The sequence below is a fragment of the Psittacula echo genome (assembly GCF_963264785.1).
Source record: "Psittacula echo genome assembly, chromosome: Z".
Lineage (NCBI taxonomy): Eukaryota > Metazoa > Chordata > Aves > Psittaciformes > Psittacidae > Psittacula > Psittacula echo.
The window spans coordinates 25,495,142-25,507,705 of NC_137742.1; the positions used below are offsets into that span (position 1 = coordinate 25,495,142).

At 44.6% G+C, this 12,564-nt stretch overlaps 2 protein-coding genes across 4 annotated transcripts; both read left to right on the plus strand.

Moving 5' to 3' along the window:
• Positions 1-1,957: 1,957 nt before the first annotated feature.
• CCNB1 (cyclin B1) lies at positions 1,958-5,772 on the plus strand (the record flags this gene model as incomplete). The annotated part of the gene is made up of 8 exons (XM_080638277.1): positions 1,958-2,116; positions 2,247-2,762; positions 2,974-3,153; positions 3,533-3,691; positions 4,085-4,438; positions 4,742-4,882; positions 5,139-5,249; positions 5,509-5,772. The coding sequence occupies 8 exons, from the start codon at positions 1,958-1,960 to the stop codon at positions 5,617-5,619; spliced, it is 1,731 nt and encodes a 576-aa protein (XP_080494403.1). The 3' UTR covers positions 5,620-5,772.
• Positions 5,771-12,554, plus strand: CENPH (centromere protein H). 3 transcript variants are annotated; one of them, XR_013958778.1, is made up of 10 exons: positions 5,771-6,261; positions 6,357-6,412; positions 7,022-7,070; positions 7,563-7,637; positions 8,297-8,353; positions 9,205-9,268; positions 9,563-9,614; positions 10,763-10,923; positions 11,410-11,558; positions 12,490-12,554. XR_013958778.1 is itself a non-coding variant. In XM_080637805.1 (9 exons), the coding sequence occupies exons 1-9, from the start codon at positions 6,158-6,160 to the stop codon at positions 11,503-11,505; spliced, it is 714 nt and encodes a 237-aa protein (XP_080493931.1). In that variant the 5' UTR covers positions 5,771-6,157; the 3' UTR covers positions 11,506-12,445. The 3 variants fall into 3 exon arrangements, 2 of the variants coding, with proteins under 2 accessions (XP_080493931.1, XP_080493932.1); XM_080637805.1 differs by lacking the exon at positions 12,490-12,554 and having other exon boundaries at positions 11,410-12,445; XM_080637806.1 differs by lacking the exons at positions 8,297-8,353; positions 12,490-12,554 and having other exon boundaries at positions 11,410-12,445.
• The last annotated feature ends 10 nt before the right edge of the window (positions 12,555-12,564 follow it).

Consider the following 12,564-nt stretch of genomic DNA (forward strand, 5'->3'; position numbering starts at 1 on the left):
GTCTTTAGTGAAAACCTGTCAACAGGGTAATAACGTGTCTTCAGAGGTAGTTCCCCTTACATCTGTTTACAGCCTTCCTGTGTCTCCTTCTTGTCTGAAGCCCTTAAATATTTTCTATGGAATTCAGCAAGTCAGTTCAGTGGTTAGTGAGAATGAGTACATCTTTCACCCGTGTGTCACAGCAGCCTTACTTTGTCATACTGCTTTCTTGTTCTGGTATTAATTTATATTACTGATATACTGATCAGCACCTGAGTATCATTATAAAGGCCAGACTTCATGTTAGTGGAATTGAAGGGTAGACTGATGTAGGAATTACATGATCAGACCCACCAGCAGCACAGTTCAGAATGTCCTTGAGCAATTCGGCTGCTCTTGTTTACACAGACAGTGTAGTTTCTCCTGTGACTCTTACACAAACAAGTTACATTCCATTCTCTTCCTCCGGTGCTGTGTTAAACACTGTCTGCTGTGTTAAACACAGTACAGGACTGACTTGAAAAACTGTGCTCAGAATTTTTCTGGAAGTTGCATTGCTTTTGCATGGAGTGATGAACGTTGACTGCACAGATCACAGTCCCTCATTTCTCAGGGTTGTGCTGCAGAACCAGCAGAGTGCCAAAAAGTCAATCCTGTTTTCTTCCAGTTCTTGCCTTTGGCAGTGGTTTTCTCACATCACCTCCTCCAGAAGGCCCAGGTCACTTGAATAACAGTGCTGCAATTACACTCAGCCTGTAAGCAGGGTGATCCCTTTGCTTTGAAAACCATTCTCGAGCAAAAAGCTTCAGTTACTATTACATGTGCCACTGGTGTTTGCCATGGCTGGGCTGGAGCTGGCAGCATTTCGACAAACCCAGCAGTAGCTCTGTGGGGACAGGTAGGTGGGTTCTTCCTACCTTTTTCATATTCTTCCTTTTTCAAATCAAGTTAGTGTAACATCACTGAAAAGCCTTAATGCTTGACACAACTTCTCTGAGAAAATGCTGATTGCGCACTTCAGCTGCTAGCAACAGGACCACAAACGAAGGTGGCTGGGACCTCGTTGGATGATCACAGCAGTGAAGATCAGCTCATGCCTGGATACTTCACACGCAAGCAAAAACCTGCATCTTCACTTGCATTTGATAGGCCTTCCTGTGTGAGTCCCACACATGCACAGCGGTTTTCCTGCTATCCTGACGGAAGGACAACAGCAACAAACGTTGTCTATCTTAAATTTGGTTTAAAAGAGCCTGTATCTGGCAGTAAACCTCCAAAAAAGGGTTTAGGCTTTCACCCCATGAGATGTATTGGAGCTGTGCTGTAAGGGCAGGTTTTCAAATCACAGGTATGGGCCAACTGATGTACATGTTAATAAATGCTGTGGTGGGGGAGCGTTCCAGGTAGTCACTTGTTTGTGTGCAGACAGTGGCACCAGAACACTTTCAAAGACGAAACAAAGATTTACAACAAACTGGCAGTAAGTGATCTATGTAGATGTAATGAGGGAAGAATAAATGTAGTTTTCAATACCGGTTTATGCAGTGCACTTTGGCTTTTCTGGTTAAAACACGAGGCGGGACATACACAGCACGGCAAGAACCCGCCGGTATGAATGCCACGCTCTGGCTCGCCCCCGGCCAGTGCCGGAGCCGGCCCGCGGCAGGACACCGACACACAGTTCCGAGTCGCCTGCAGGCCCTCACCGCTGCACCCCTGAACGTCGAGGGCCCAACCTCGGCACAAGGACGCCCCCGTTTGCCCAGGCCGTAACACGCTGGACGCCAGTGGCCGGCGGCGGTCACCACAAGAACGCGCTGAGGCGGGACCGCCGGCAGCCAATAGGAGGCAGAGGCCGGCCCATGAGCGACGGCGGACGGGTTCTATAAATAGGCAGCGGTTGTGGGGAGCCCTAAACTTCGGTTTACGTTGCGGCCAGCGGTGTGCCCGTGCTCCGCTCCCCCCTCACTGCCCTACCATGTCGCAGATCGTTTCTCGGGTAAGGCCAGGACGGGCCCGGCGGCACGCGGTTGGGTGCCTGGCTGCCTGCTCGCTCTCATGCGAGGGTGGCGATCCTCCCTGTCTTGCTGCCGCCTTCCCCTCCCAGCGCCCCGGAGCTCTGCGGGCTCGCGGACAGGTGCGGCGCAGCGAGGCAGCCCTCCTGAGCTCTTCTGCGCGCCCTAGTTCCCTCTGAGCGGGGAGGGTGGAGGTGTGGGGCGCACGCTTCTCCTTGGGCACTCCCCCGATCCCCCCGGACTCCCCTTCAGGTCTCAGGAGCAGTCTCACTGCTCCCCGGGATCGCGTCTGTAGCCCTCCTGCTTCGCGGGCGTGTGCTCGTGTACCCCTGCAGCCCTCCCGCGGCTCCTCTCCGGACACACCGGTTTCGGGGTAGAGGCAAGCGGACAGCTCCCCCGTTCCCGCTGGAGGGTCGCTGCCCGGTGCCGCTGACCGCCCAGGACCCTCTCTTCCCGCAGCACACCCAGCAGCCAGGCAGAGTCAGCAGGCTGCCGGTCCTCAGGAGATCCGCAGTGGCCAGCTACGCTATGAGGCTGAGTTCCCGCACGGCGCTGATGGACATCGGCAACCTCGTCACCAAGCCAAAGGCACAGGGTGCTACCAGAAATCCGGCGATGGATGGAGGCTGCGGGCGGGAGCCGGGCGGCAGACCCGTGCGCTCTACCTCCAAGGCGAACAAAGTTGCCAGGAGGAAAGTGAGAACCGCTCCCACGGAGGGGGTGCCGCCGCCAGCCCCGGAGCCAAAGCCAGAACCCCAGCCGCAACAGGTACGGCCCGGGGCCGTGCGCCCTCTGCTCCGCCTGGGCGTGCAGTGCCGCCGTGCTGAGCAGGGGCCCTCAGTCGTGCCCTCGGATAGAGGTCGTGAGCAGCTCAGTGTCTTGCTGGGTGCAGCTCACCCCACAGGAGCCTTCCTTCTCTTGGCCTGCACTAGGCTGAGGAGGGAGGTCCTGCCCGGGCTGATACCGAATTTCATTGCAGCTGGAGTCTCATTCCCAAATCCCTATGGAAATACCTGCATGTGCACCATCAGATGATGTGATGTGTCAGGCTTGTTCTCATGACTTGCTTCATGTGGAAAATGTAGTTGCTGAAGATAACGACCTAGAGTATTCCCACAACTATGCAAAGGACATCTGTCAGTATCTGAGAGATCTTGAGGTAGGTAGGAGTAGGTCAGAGCTCAGGGGGCATCTCCTGACACACTGAACCTGTCATAGGTGTGGTTTGGAGCTGGTATTCACTTTCACCCATGAATTTTCCTGAGGCACTAGTAAGGGATCCCCCAATTTAAAACGTAAGATTAAACTGAGCTGATTACATAAACAGATACTGGTTGTTAGATGAATCATCTAGTAGTACTAATACCATGCTCTTTCTAGCCCATCTCTAGTAAACAAGGAAACCTTGTGCCCTGTAGCCTATACCTGTAGGTTGTGCCTATACTGGGCTCTGATAAGCCATAAGATGCTGCAGAGGCTAGACATTGCAATGCTGTAGCTAAGTGACGAGATTTATTAACCCTGTTCCTTCCACACAGGAAAATCAACCTATCAGACCCCAATACCTGACTGGGCAAGAAATCAATGGGAAAATGTGTTCTGTACTAATAGACTGGCTTGTGCAAGTACAGGTGAAGTTCAAACTCCTGCAGGACACCTTGTACATGTCAGTTGCCATCATAGATTGCTTCCTGCAGGTGAGTGTCTCTGCCATGTGTCAGGAAATTCCTTCTTCCCTAAGCAAAAGCACAGCACAGACAGCACTGATCTGTAATACCATCACAGACATGTAACCCTTAACAAAATACGACTGACCAATAAAGGGCCTTTGTTGAATTGTATGCACCACATAACCCCTTCAGCTATGAAAAGGGATTTGATGTATCAAAACTGCTTACTCTTCTACCCGATTTGATCTCAAAGCCTTCCAATACCCCTGCAGATGACTGCAAGAGATGATGTACAGTTACTCTGTATATGCAAGTATGAACATCCTGCCATTGAACAAATCTTACACAGGCTACACTGAAAAGCTGTGTTCTGAGCTCAGGCCTATGATTCATATAAATCTCTACTGCTTCTTCCTACAGGACAATGCTGTTTCTAAGAAGAAGCTGCAGCTGGTTGGTGTCACAGCTATGTTCATTGCCAGCAAATACGAAGAGCTGTATCCCTTGTGCGCTGCAGACCTTATTTATGTAACCGATGACAATTATACAACCAGCCAAATGATCCAGATGGAGTTTCAGATCCTGCAAGCCCTGGACTTTCGTCTGAGTCATCCCCTAGCTTCACAATTCCTAAATATGGCTTTAGAGGTTGCAAAGGTAGAGCTGAGAACACATGTTGATATAAGCATCATCTGGAAAATGCCATTCTCAACTGTGGCAGGTTGTTTGAAAGGTTCAGAACTTGAGTACTACAAAAGTTTAGCAGCTAAGCTGGTTAAGGCCTGTCTCCCATGTAGAAACAGGTCTTGTGTGCTTTCAGTCACATGAGCCTAACCCACACAAAATCAGAGTTAAAAAATCTGCCTGGTACTGCAGGTAAGTGCTATTGAAAGGAGTGGTCTTAGACTGAGCAGCCTAATACAGCTCAGAACTGCTCTGCCATTAAGCCAGTTGAGCCTCAAGCCTCTAGCTCTCAAAATGCTTGCTAAGGAAGTATTTCTTCCTGCTTGATTAAACAAAGGCTTGACAGGATGCTCTTGCCTCGGAGATAGCCAATATTCAACTCTCTTTCTGTAGGTAAACACAAGACAGCGTGTTATGGCCAAATACCTGATGGAGTTGTCCATTGTGGACTATGATATGGTTCATTTCCCTCCATCAAAGACTGCAGCGGCTGCTTCCTGTTTGTCTCTGAAACTTCTCAAGGGATGCAAGTGGGTAAGTTATGCTTGTCAGACCACCTAGTTTGGGATCTGCTGTGCCTCTGCACCAGCTTAAAAAGCCAAGTACCCACCTTCTGCTTCCTTGTGGTATTTCAGCATTTGCTTCTCTCTCAGTGGCCTATTAAAAAGGGGCAGTAATTGTTAACTGTCCTGTGGCAGGCAGGAGACCACAACTGCCCAAGAGAAGATGAATAAGCCAGAGTACTTGGGTTGTTCTGGTAAGATTGTCTAATGATTTCACTTCCTTTCAGACACAAACTCTACAACACTGCACATCTTACACTGAGAATGACCTCCTCCCAGTTATGCAGCACGTAGCAAAGAATGTAGTTCTTGTGAATAAGATTACCACCAAGAAGAAGGTAAGCATCTCATGGTGCAGGTGGGAAGTATGTGTGGTGCAGGTGAGGAGTATGTGTGGGGAATATGTGGTGCTTTGAGGTTGGCTTAGCTGTGCTACTGCTATCAGACTTCAGCTGAAGCTCTTGCCAAAGTGGTGTGAGCCAGCCATGAACTGCATGTGTGTGCCAGGATGGGTTTGGCTTGACCATCAAAGGCTTGGGAAAGCTGGAATAGTTAAGTTTATGAACAGGGTAAACTGAATCAAACTTACCTCTGCAGGCAATCAAGAGAAAATATGCTAGCTCTAAAACCACCAAGATAAGCACCATTGAACAGCTGAACTCACCTGTCATCTGGGATCTAGCCTGGTCTGTAAATAAAAAGCTTTAACTCCTGTGCAAAGTCAGTGCCAACATTGTTTTTATAAACCCTTGTTTATTATGTATTTTGTTTATACTTTGGGATGTTTAATAAAGCGTTTTATTTTCTTCAGTGTGTTTTGTAGTTGTACAGGTAATTGGCGCTTACAGCTGAAGCATTGTGGAGGAGGCTGTGAACAGCGTTGGGGTGCGTGAGCCCTGCCGCGGCTGCAGAGGCGCATGTCTGATGTGGCGTCTGCAATAGTGGAGTGGCAGCGTAGCTCTGTTATCGCAGTATTTATTTACTGTAGTATACTTACGTTAACTGTGTGTAGCTTCCTGAAGGAGAAAACGGGCCCGAGGCTATTACCTGGCCTTCGCCTGCCTCCCGTCCCATTTGTGTGAGGCTCCGCTACCGCGCTCCAGTTTCACCGAAGCAGCCGCGGGGGTGGGGGTGGGGCAGCACGCTGTCTCCCGCGGCCCGCCCCCCCCGCCGCCGCGCGCGGGTTGCTGGGTGCTCCTGTCCCGCGCGTCTTGAACAGAGCGCGGGCCGTTTATGCAGGGCAGCCATGGCGGCGGGGGAGGTGGCGGTGGCGGAGAAGCAGCAGCAGCACCAGCAGCTGGAGGAGAGGGAGCAGGCCATAGACGCGGTGGACGTGCTCTATTTGCTTCGGTCAGTGCTGGGGGCCGGGTGCTGCTGCGGGGCCCCTTTGGCGCCTGCTGCTCGGGGCCGCGGCGCGGGGCCTGACCGTTGTCCTTCTGCTGCAGCCTGAAGGACCAGATAAAGCAGCAGTTCTTGGAGTGCAGCGCTGTAGCTGACGCCGGTGAGCTTATCCCTGCGCTGGCTCCCTCCAGCAACCCCCTCTGCCTTCCCTGAACGTAACGTTGTAATAGACATAAATGTTTTGAAGTTATCAAAAGTGTTCGTTATAACAATGAAATGTTTTTTCTTGGCCGAATATCTGACTTCATTTTCTAGACAGCTGTTGGAGACATGTTTGAATGCTTTATAAAGCTGCCGTCCGGTTATTGGCCACTGCTCTTTCTCCCCTTCGTTTTCCACTTTCGGCTCCTCTGACACTCAGACAGGCGATGATTATTTAAGTGTGCCTAAATGCTTGGCAGCAATACTGATTCAAGGCGTTTTTTCTTGTTCCACTATATCTTCTTCCACCGAACAAGCCAGGCTGCACAAACAGAGCAGTGCTGCCAGCCAGCTTTGGCATGTTTAAAAAGTGCTAAATGGAAATATAGTAAAGCCTAGTAATTTATGCCATACAGCTCACTAATAGTGGAAGAGATGATAAGGTGAGGAGGGAAAATTAAGAAATACTTTGTTAATATAGTTATCAGGCTGTTTTATGCTCTGTAGATTGCATTTAAAAGTCTCTGTTGTGCCTTTTTTTTTTGGTAATGACATTCTTTCTTTGCAGGTAAAGCAGCTGACTCTCATCACACTGGCAAGGAAGACTCTGTGCAGATGTATGTCATTGGATAACTTCAAACTTTTGATGTATCTTAAATGAAGAGAAGGGCTAAGAACTGAGTTTGGAGGTTCTCCCTAGCTACTGCTGTATAGTAAATCTCTGGATTAACCATCATTACTTTCCAGAAGTCTGGTGAAAATAAAGGAAATAATGGGAAAGTATGGGGAAGAAATATTTTGCTCAGTCTACTGATGTAGTTTTGTATCTGATGTGGCTTCTAAATTTGCAGTGCTCTTTGCAGATGGCTAGAGTTCACTAATATAAATTGAGCATGCTAAAATACTCCTAGCCTTAATAATTTGTGGTTTACAGGAAAAAATCTTTAGACATTTAGAGAGCAAGTTAAAGTTGTGACACTGCTTTTAAATTTTTTTTTTTTTATATCTTCACAGTGTTTAGGGTTCTGTTTTCTTGGTTTTTTTTTTTTTTTTGCGTGTGTGTTTAGTTTTGGCTTGTTTGTTGTGTTTGTTTTTTTTTTTTTCTTCAGTGTCATAGAAGATTATAAAAAAGACATTGAGAATGAAAAAGCCTCTTTCTGGAGCAAGACATTAGCCTTGCAAAGGTAGAATTTTCTTCCTGTTCATTTGGAGGTTTTCTGTTTGCGCGTACATATGCACGTATACATAATTCTGATTAAAATAGGATTTCAAAGTGATATAGGGTGTGGTACAAACATGAGTGATTTTAATAACATTGAACCAGTAGGAATGCAATTGGAGATACTGGGGGGAGAAGAGAGGAAGTAGGAATCAAGTTGAAATGTGTAAACTCAAAGGTTTCTGCAAAACTGGAAGTCTCTAACTGTATGAATTGGTAAACATATTTCTTGGCTGCATTTTACAAATGCTTATGAAAAGGTAGTTGATAGGATAAATGTTACATATCTCCTGTGTTGCATGGCTGTTCATTTGAATTCCCACCTTTGCCCAGCTTACCTTCCACAGATTCTGGGATTAATGGGTTTTTGGTGTGTTTGCAAGAGAGAAGGGAGTTGCCACTCACAAATAATCATTGATTAACCTTTTTTGTCTTGAGGATTAAGCCCCCTTATTTAAGAAGCATGATATTTAAAAGGCACTGAGAATTTTATGTGTATAATTCCAATATTAAAATAGCTGTAAATGAAACCTAAGAAATATATTTTCTGTTACTTGTCTCAATCTGTTTCTCCCAGTTTCATGTAAGTTCTCATCAGCTTTGTTTTTTCCCCATGCTATGCAGGATACAGGTTATGGCTGCCCTGAGAGACAAAATGAAGCAAAATGATAATGACTCACAGTAAGGTGTTCTTAGGAAAAGGATGGCTGGAAAGGAATGGTCTTTACACAGTTTTCTCTGACACATTTCTACATTACTGCATTGTACCTCTTTTAAAAAGCAAGCTTCTTTCTTCTAGTTCTGACTGAATGATATACTGTCCACCTTCTGGCTGGAATCTGCATGATCAGAACTCTTATACCCAGGGTGGATTTACATTTGAACTAACCAATCTTTGATTACAGAGATCATGATTTTTTATTCACTAGTGAGAATTGTTTGTGGTTAAGAGTTTTTTGCCTTTAATACATGAGTTACCTGCATTTATAATAGCTGAGCACATATTACAGGCTTATAACAGGGCGTTGGCGCTGCTTTCCTGCTTTCATTAATTTGTTGTGTGTCCTTGAAAAAGGACAGAAAGTTTTGAACAAGTTTAGAATCAGCTTTTAATTTCCTGCCCAATATTAACAGGTGCACACATCTGAAGCGTAATATAAGAAATTTAACTTCTGTTAGAAATACAGCTGCAAACATTGCATTGTCATGATGTCCTTGCCCCATGCCAGAATTCAGGAGCTTCAATTAGCCATTCTCAAGTGGTTAGGCTTCTGTGATGCCTTTCAGGTTCTGTGATTTGAAATGTTAGACAGACTTAACTGAAACTGAGGGAAAATAAGGAGGCTATTTGGCTCCTACAAAAATACTTAGTATAATGACTGTTAAAAACAAAACAAAAAAAAATGCAGTTTGGGGAGGGAGAAGGGAGGGGATTGGGGATTTTTTTGTTTAATCCAAATAACCTTGATTAAAACATTTATGCTGTTGACTCATAAGTACTCTTAATGTATGCAACTGTGTTCCTTCCTTAGACTGATGCTGGAAACTGTACAAGACATAGTAAGGCTCAGCCAGGCAATAGCTGCATATCAGCAGGTAAGTGGCAGTCATAGCTTCTATTGCAGTTGTTCAGGTCAACATGATGGGCACAAATGCAGTTTGAAAGTATTAAGATTTCACAAGTGTTTTGAAGCTAAATGTGTGGCCCAAAAGGTGCAGTGCCTACTGGTGTTAAAATTACTGAAATTACTACTTAAAGTGAGTATGTAAGACAGTCTGTTTCTAGAGCTGCCCTTAACTGCTTTTATGATTGGAGTTAGCATTTTTCAAAATATTTTGGAGCCAGGAGTCTAAGAAATACTTTTTTTTTTTCTTTTTTTTTTTTTTCAGCAAGCACGTGAAAAGGAACAGAAAGTGGCTGACATTCAAAAGCAAAGACTTTGTAAGCATGTTAGCTATACTGACTTTGGTTTATGTTTGAATGTACAGTTCATGTTTTAAGGTTCTTGTAGAAATACTAATTTACATCTGAAGTAACTGCCAAACTCTCAACACGGTTATAAAACTTCTGAAAAGAGCAGGAAGTACTGTAAAAATGAGCTGCTGTGTTGTCTACTTGAGCATGAGACTGACCATTAGAATGGGAGACACAAAAAGATTCTCAAAGAATGTGGTGGTGTTTTATTATTAGTGTAAGCTCGCCAGAAAATTACACATCATTTAGTAATTTAAATCAACATCTAAAGTACCTTTTTTTGGCAGATTGCACCTTTATGAAGTGTTTGCAGAATAGGAGATGGGATTTACTTGCAAAGAACCTTTGAACATATGTTGGTATTCAGTAGGCTTGTTAAAGTGGGTCAAATTTAGATGCAGTCAGTCTTCAGAATATGTTCTCTTGAGTGTACCTACTGTCATATGACCAGGTTTGCCAGCAGTTTTAACAGTTACTGTGCTTCATGCATACAAAGTGGTGTGTATGTTGACAGTAATGAAATTAATGTAAGGAAGTATCTGTCTTTTTAGAAAAAGTGAACACGCCTAATATCTTCAGAAATAAGGGGAGGAATGCTGTGTCTCCATTCTTTCAATGTATGAACTGCCTCTAAATAGCTTTATTCAGTCTATTTTTTAGCCTGGCTTCCTATAGAACACTAGTAATATTCACTGATGTGATACACATACCTCTTGTACAACTTTGGAATTTGGTTTCAGTCAAATCTGAAAAAGGGGGAAGGATCTTAAACATCTCTGACTATGAAAATTGTGGCAGCTGGAAATGAGACGTAAAACAGATACTCGAATTACGGTCCGCATCTGATGAAAATAAGAGACAGTGTACAAAGTACTTTCTGTTTTGCTAGCAGCCAGGGAAACAATCGATGTACTTTGATGCCAGGTACCCACAGAACATGTTGCCTCTTGTGTGAAAGGAATATCTTGATATATACTGGGGGGAAGGGATGGAGTGTGAAGTTAAGGGTATTGCAGTGGGAGTGCCTTAGATGTCTTGTGAGATAAAAAGCAGATCTTTAGTTTCTGATCACCTTACTACTCTTTAACACTTCATTTTCCTCATAATGGAAAAAGTACTAAAAAAAGTTGGAAGACAGAAACTAACGGAAATCCATGACATGATGAAAAAACTAAAGGAGAAACAAACAACTGGGGAGGTGAAGATGCTCGAGGAGATGCATACTGCCTACCAGAAAGAAAGAAAGATAACTTCAGTAATTCAGAATATATTGCAGGTAAGGTGTTTCAGCTTTTAGAAGCCAGGGTGCAGTTTTGCATTATATTACAATAATATAGTGTCCAGTAAACGTAACTTTGGGGAACATTCTGTTCCCTAATGACTTTAACAATAGTAACGGAAAAACTGGTGTATGAAAGGAAAACTTTATTGCTTTAAAGGTTGCAAGCATGAAATTGTCACAGATTTTTTTTTTTTTTTGAATAATTATTTACGGAGTTTCAAGACAGTCTGTCAGTCTTACTCTTTTATTCCCTTAAAGGTATGAAAACAATGCATTTTCTCAAAGAATGTCTGTTAAAGCAGTGGCTGTGTTTCGTTATACTGAAAGTCAAAAGTCACCCCTACACCCCCCCCAAATCAGTTCCCCTATCTCATGGTTAGGAAAAATAAGTAGGTCTTAATCCCATGATACGACTGAGCCAGGCTGCTGCTCCGCACTCTGTGTTCTGACCACATGTGCTTTCTCTGTTGCCCACTGCAGCCCTGTGAAAGCCTTGGCCTGCACCCATGGCCCATCTCCAGTGGCTTTCTGTGGTGTCTTTTGGTTACCCTCTTGGTATCAGATGCTGCAGACTAGCCTGAATCCATGTAGCTGGCTGGCAGGTCATCTGGAGTGTGAAGACACACAAAGTGAGGAAGAAAAGCTCATGGTTTGGTATAAGATGGAGGGGCCTCCTGGAGCATCCTGTGCTCAGAGAGGCACTTCACTAAAGGTCACATGTGCTGTGCTGCAGTCAGGAACTCTGCCTCTCACCATGTGACTTGTCCTGGCTTCCTTTGCCTAGCCACACGGATTAGTGACCTAGGTACAAAGATGGGAGGCACACTGAATTTACACAGTAAATTGTAACTGCGGTGCTCTTGAGTTTATCTGCAAACAGGTTATGAAATCCCAGTTAAGCATGCACAAAGTTTATTTAAAAAATTTAAAATGGGGAAGAGAGAGGACATACTGGGGGGCTTCAGGTAAAGACAGGATGTAATCAAGCTGTGAATTTGGATGATCAGAAGAATTTCAAAGAAAAGTGAATCGCATAGTTTTGTGTTGCATGCCGTCTACTACTAGCTTGCGTTGATAACAAGGTTGCATCTCAAATTGAGAACAAGAAATTAAACACTTTAGTGGGGTTTAGATTAGATCTCCTGGTTTTGTATTCCTGAGATCTTCCGAGCCATAAGTAGAGCAAATTTGTTAACTTTAATAATTCTCTTTTTCAGTCCAGAATGGCAGGGCAACAATGTCAACTGTGGTATCTTATTTTTGAGGCAAACTTTATGTGTTAAAAAACAAATCCTCTAAATTCCTATGTTTAAAATAGGGATAGTGTGCAAGGACCTCTGGGGAGTTCAAAGCACCACTTGTTTTTTTACCTATGCATTCGCAATAGGATCTAAATTACTTTTGCTCTTTGCCCCATCCCACCCACTTCAAATACTGTTGTGAATTTAAAGGGCTTCCAAATTAAAAATTAAAAACCAGACAGATTTTGGGAGAATTTATTGGGAATAATAATTTTTCATGGCTTTTTTTTTTTTTAATCCGATCTTCCTTTCTTCACAGTGCATCATAATTGGAAGCAGAGTTAACTGGGCAGAAGATCCATCTTTAAGGGCAGTTGTTCTACAGCTTGAAAAA

Bases quoted from the DNA above. Each gene is read 5' to 3' on its own strand.
- CENPH (XM_080637805.1), top strand. From the start codon at position 6,158: ATGGCGGCGGGGGAGGTGGCGGTGGCGGAGAAGCAGCAGCAGCACCAG. The intron at 6,262-6,356 runs GTCAGTGCTGGG...CTTCTGCTGCAG, and splicing joins GACGTGCTCTATTTGCTTCG to CCTGAAGGACCAGATAAAGC. The intron at 8,354-9,204 runs GTAAGGTGTTCT...TTCCTTCCTTAG, and splicing joins CAAAATGATAATGACTCACA to ACTGATGCTGGAAACTGTAC.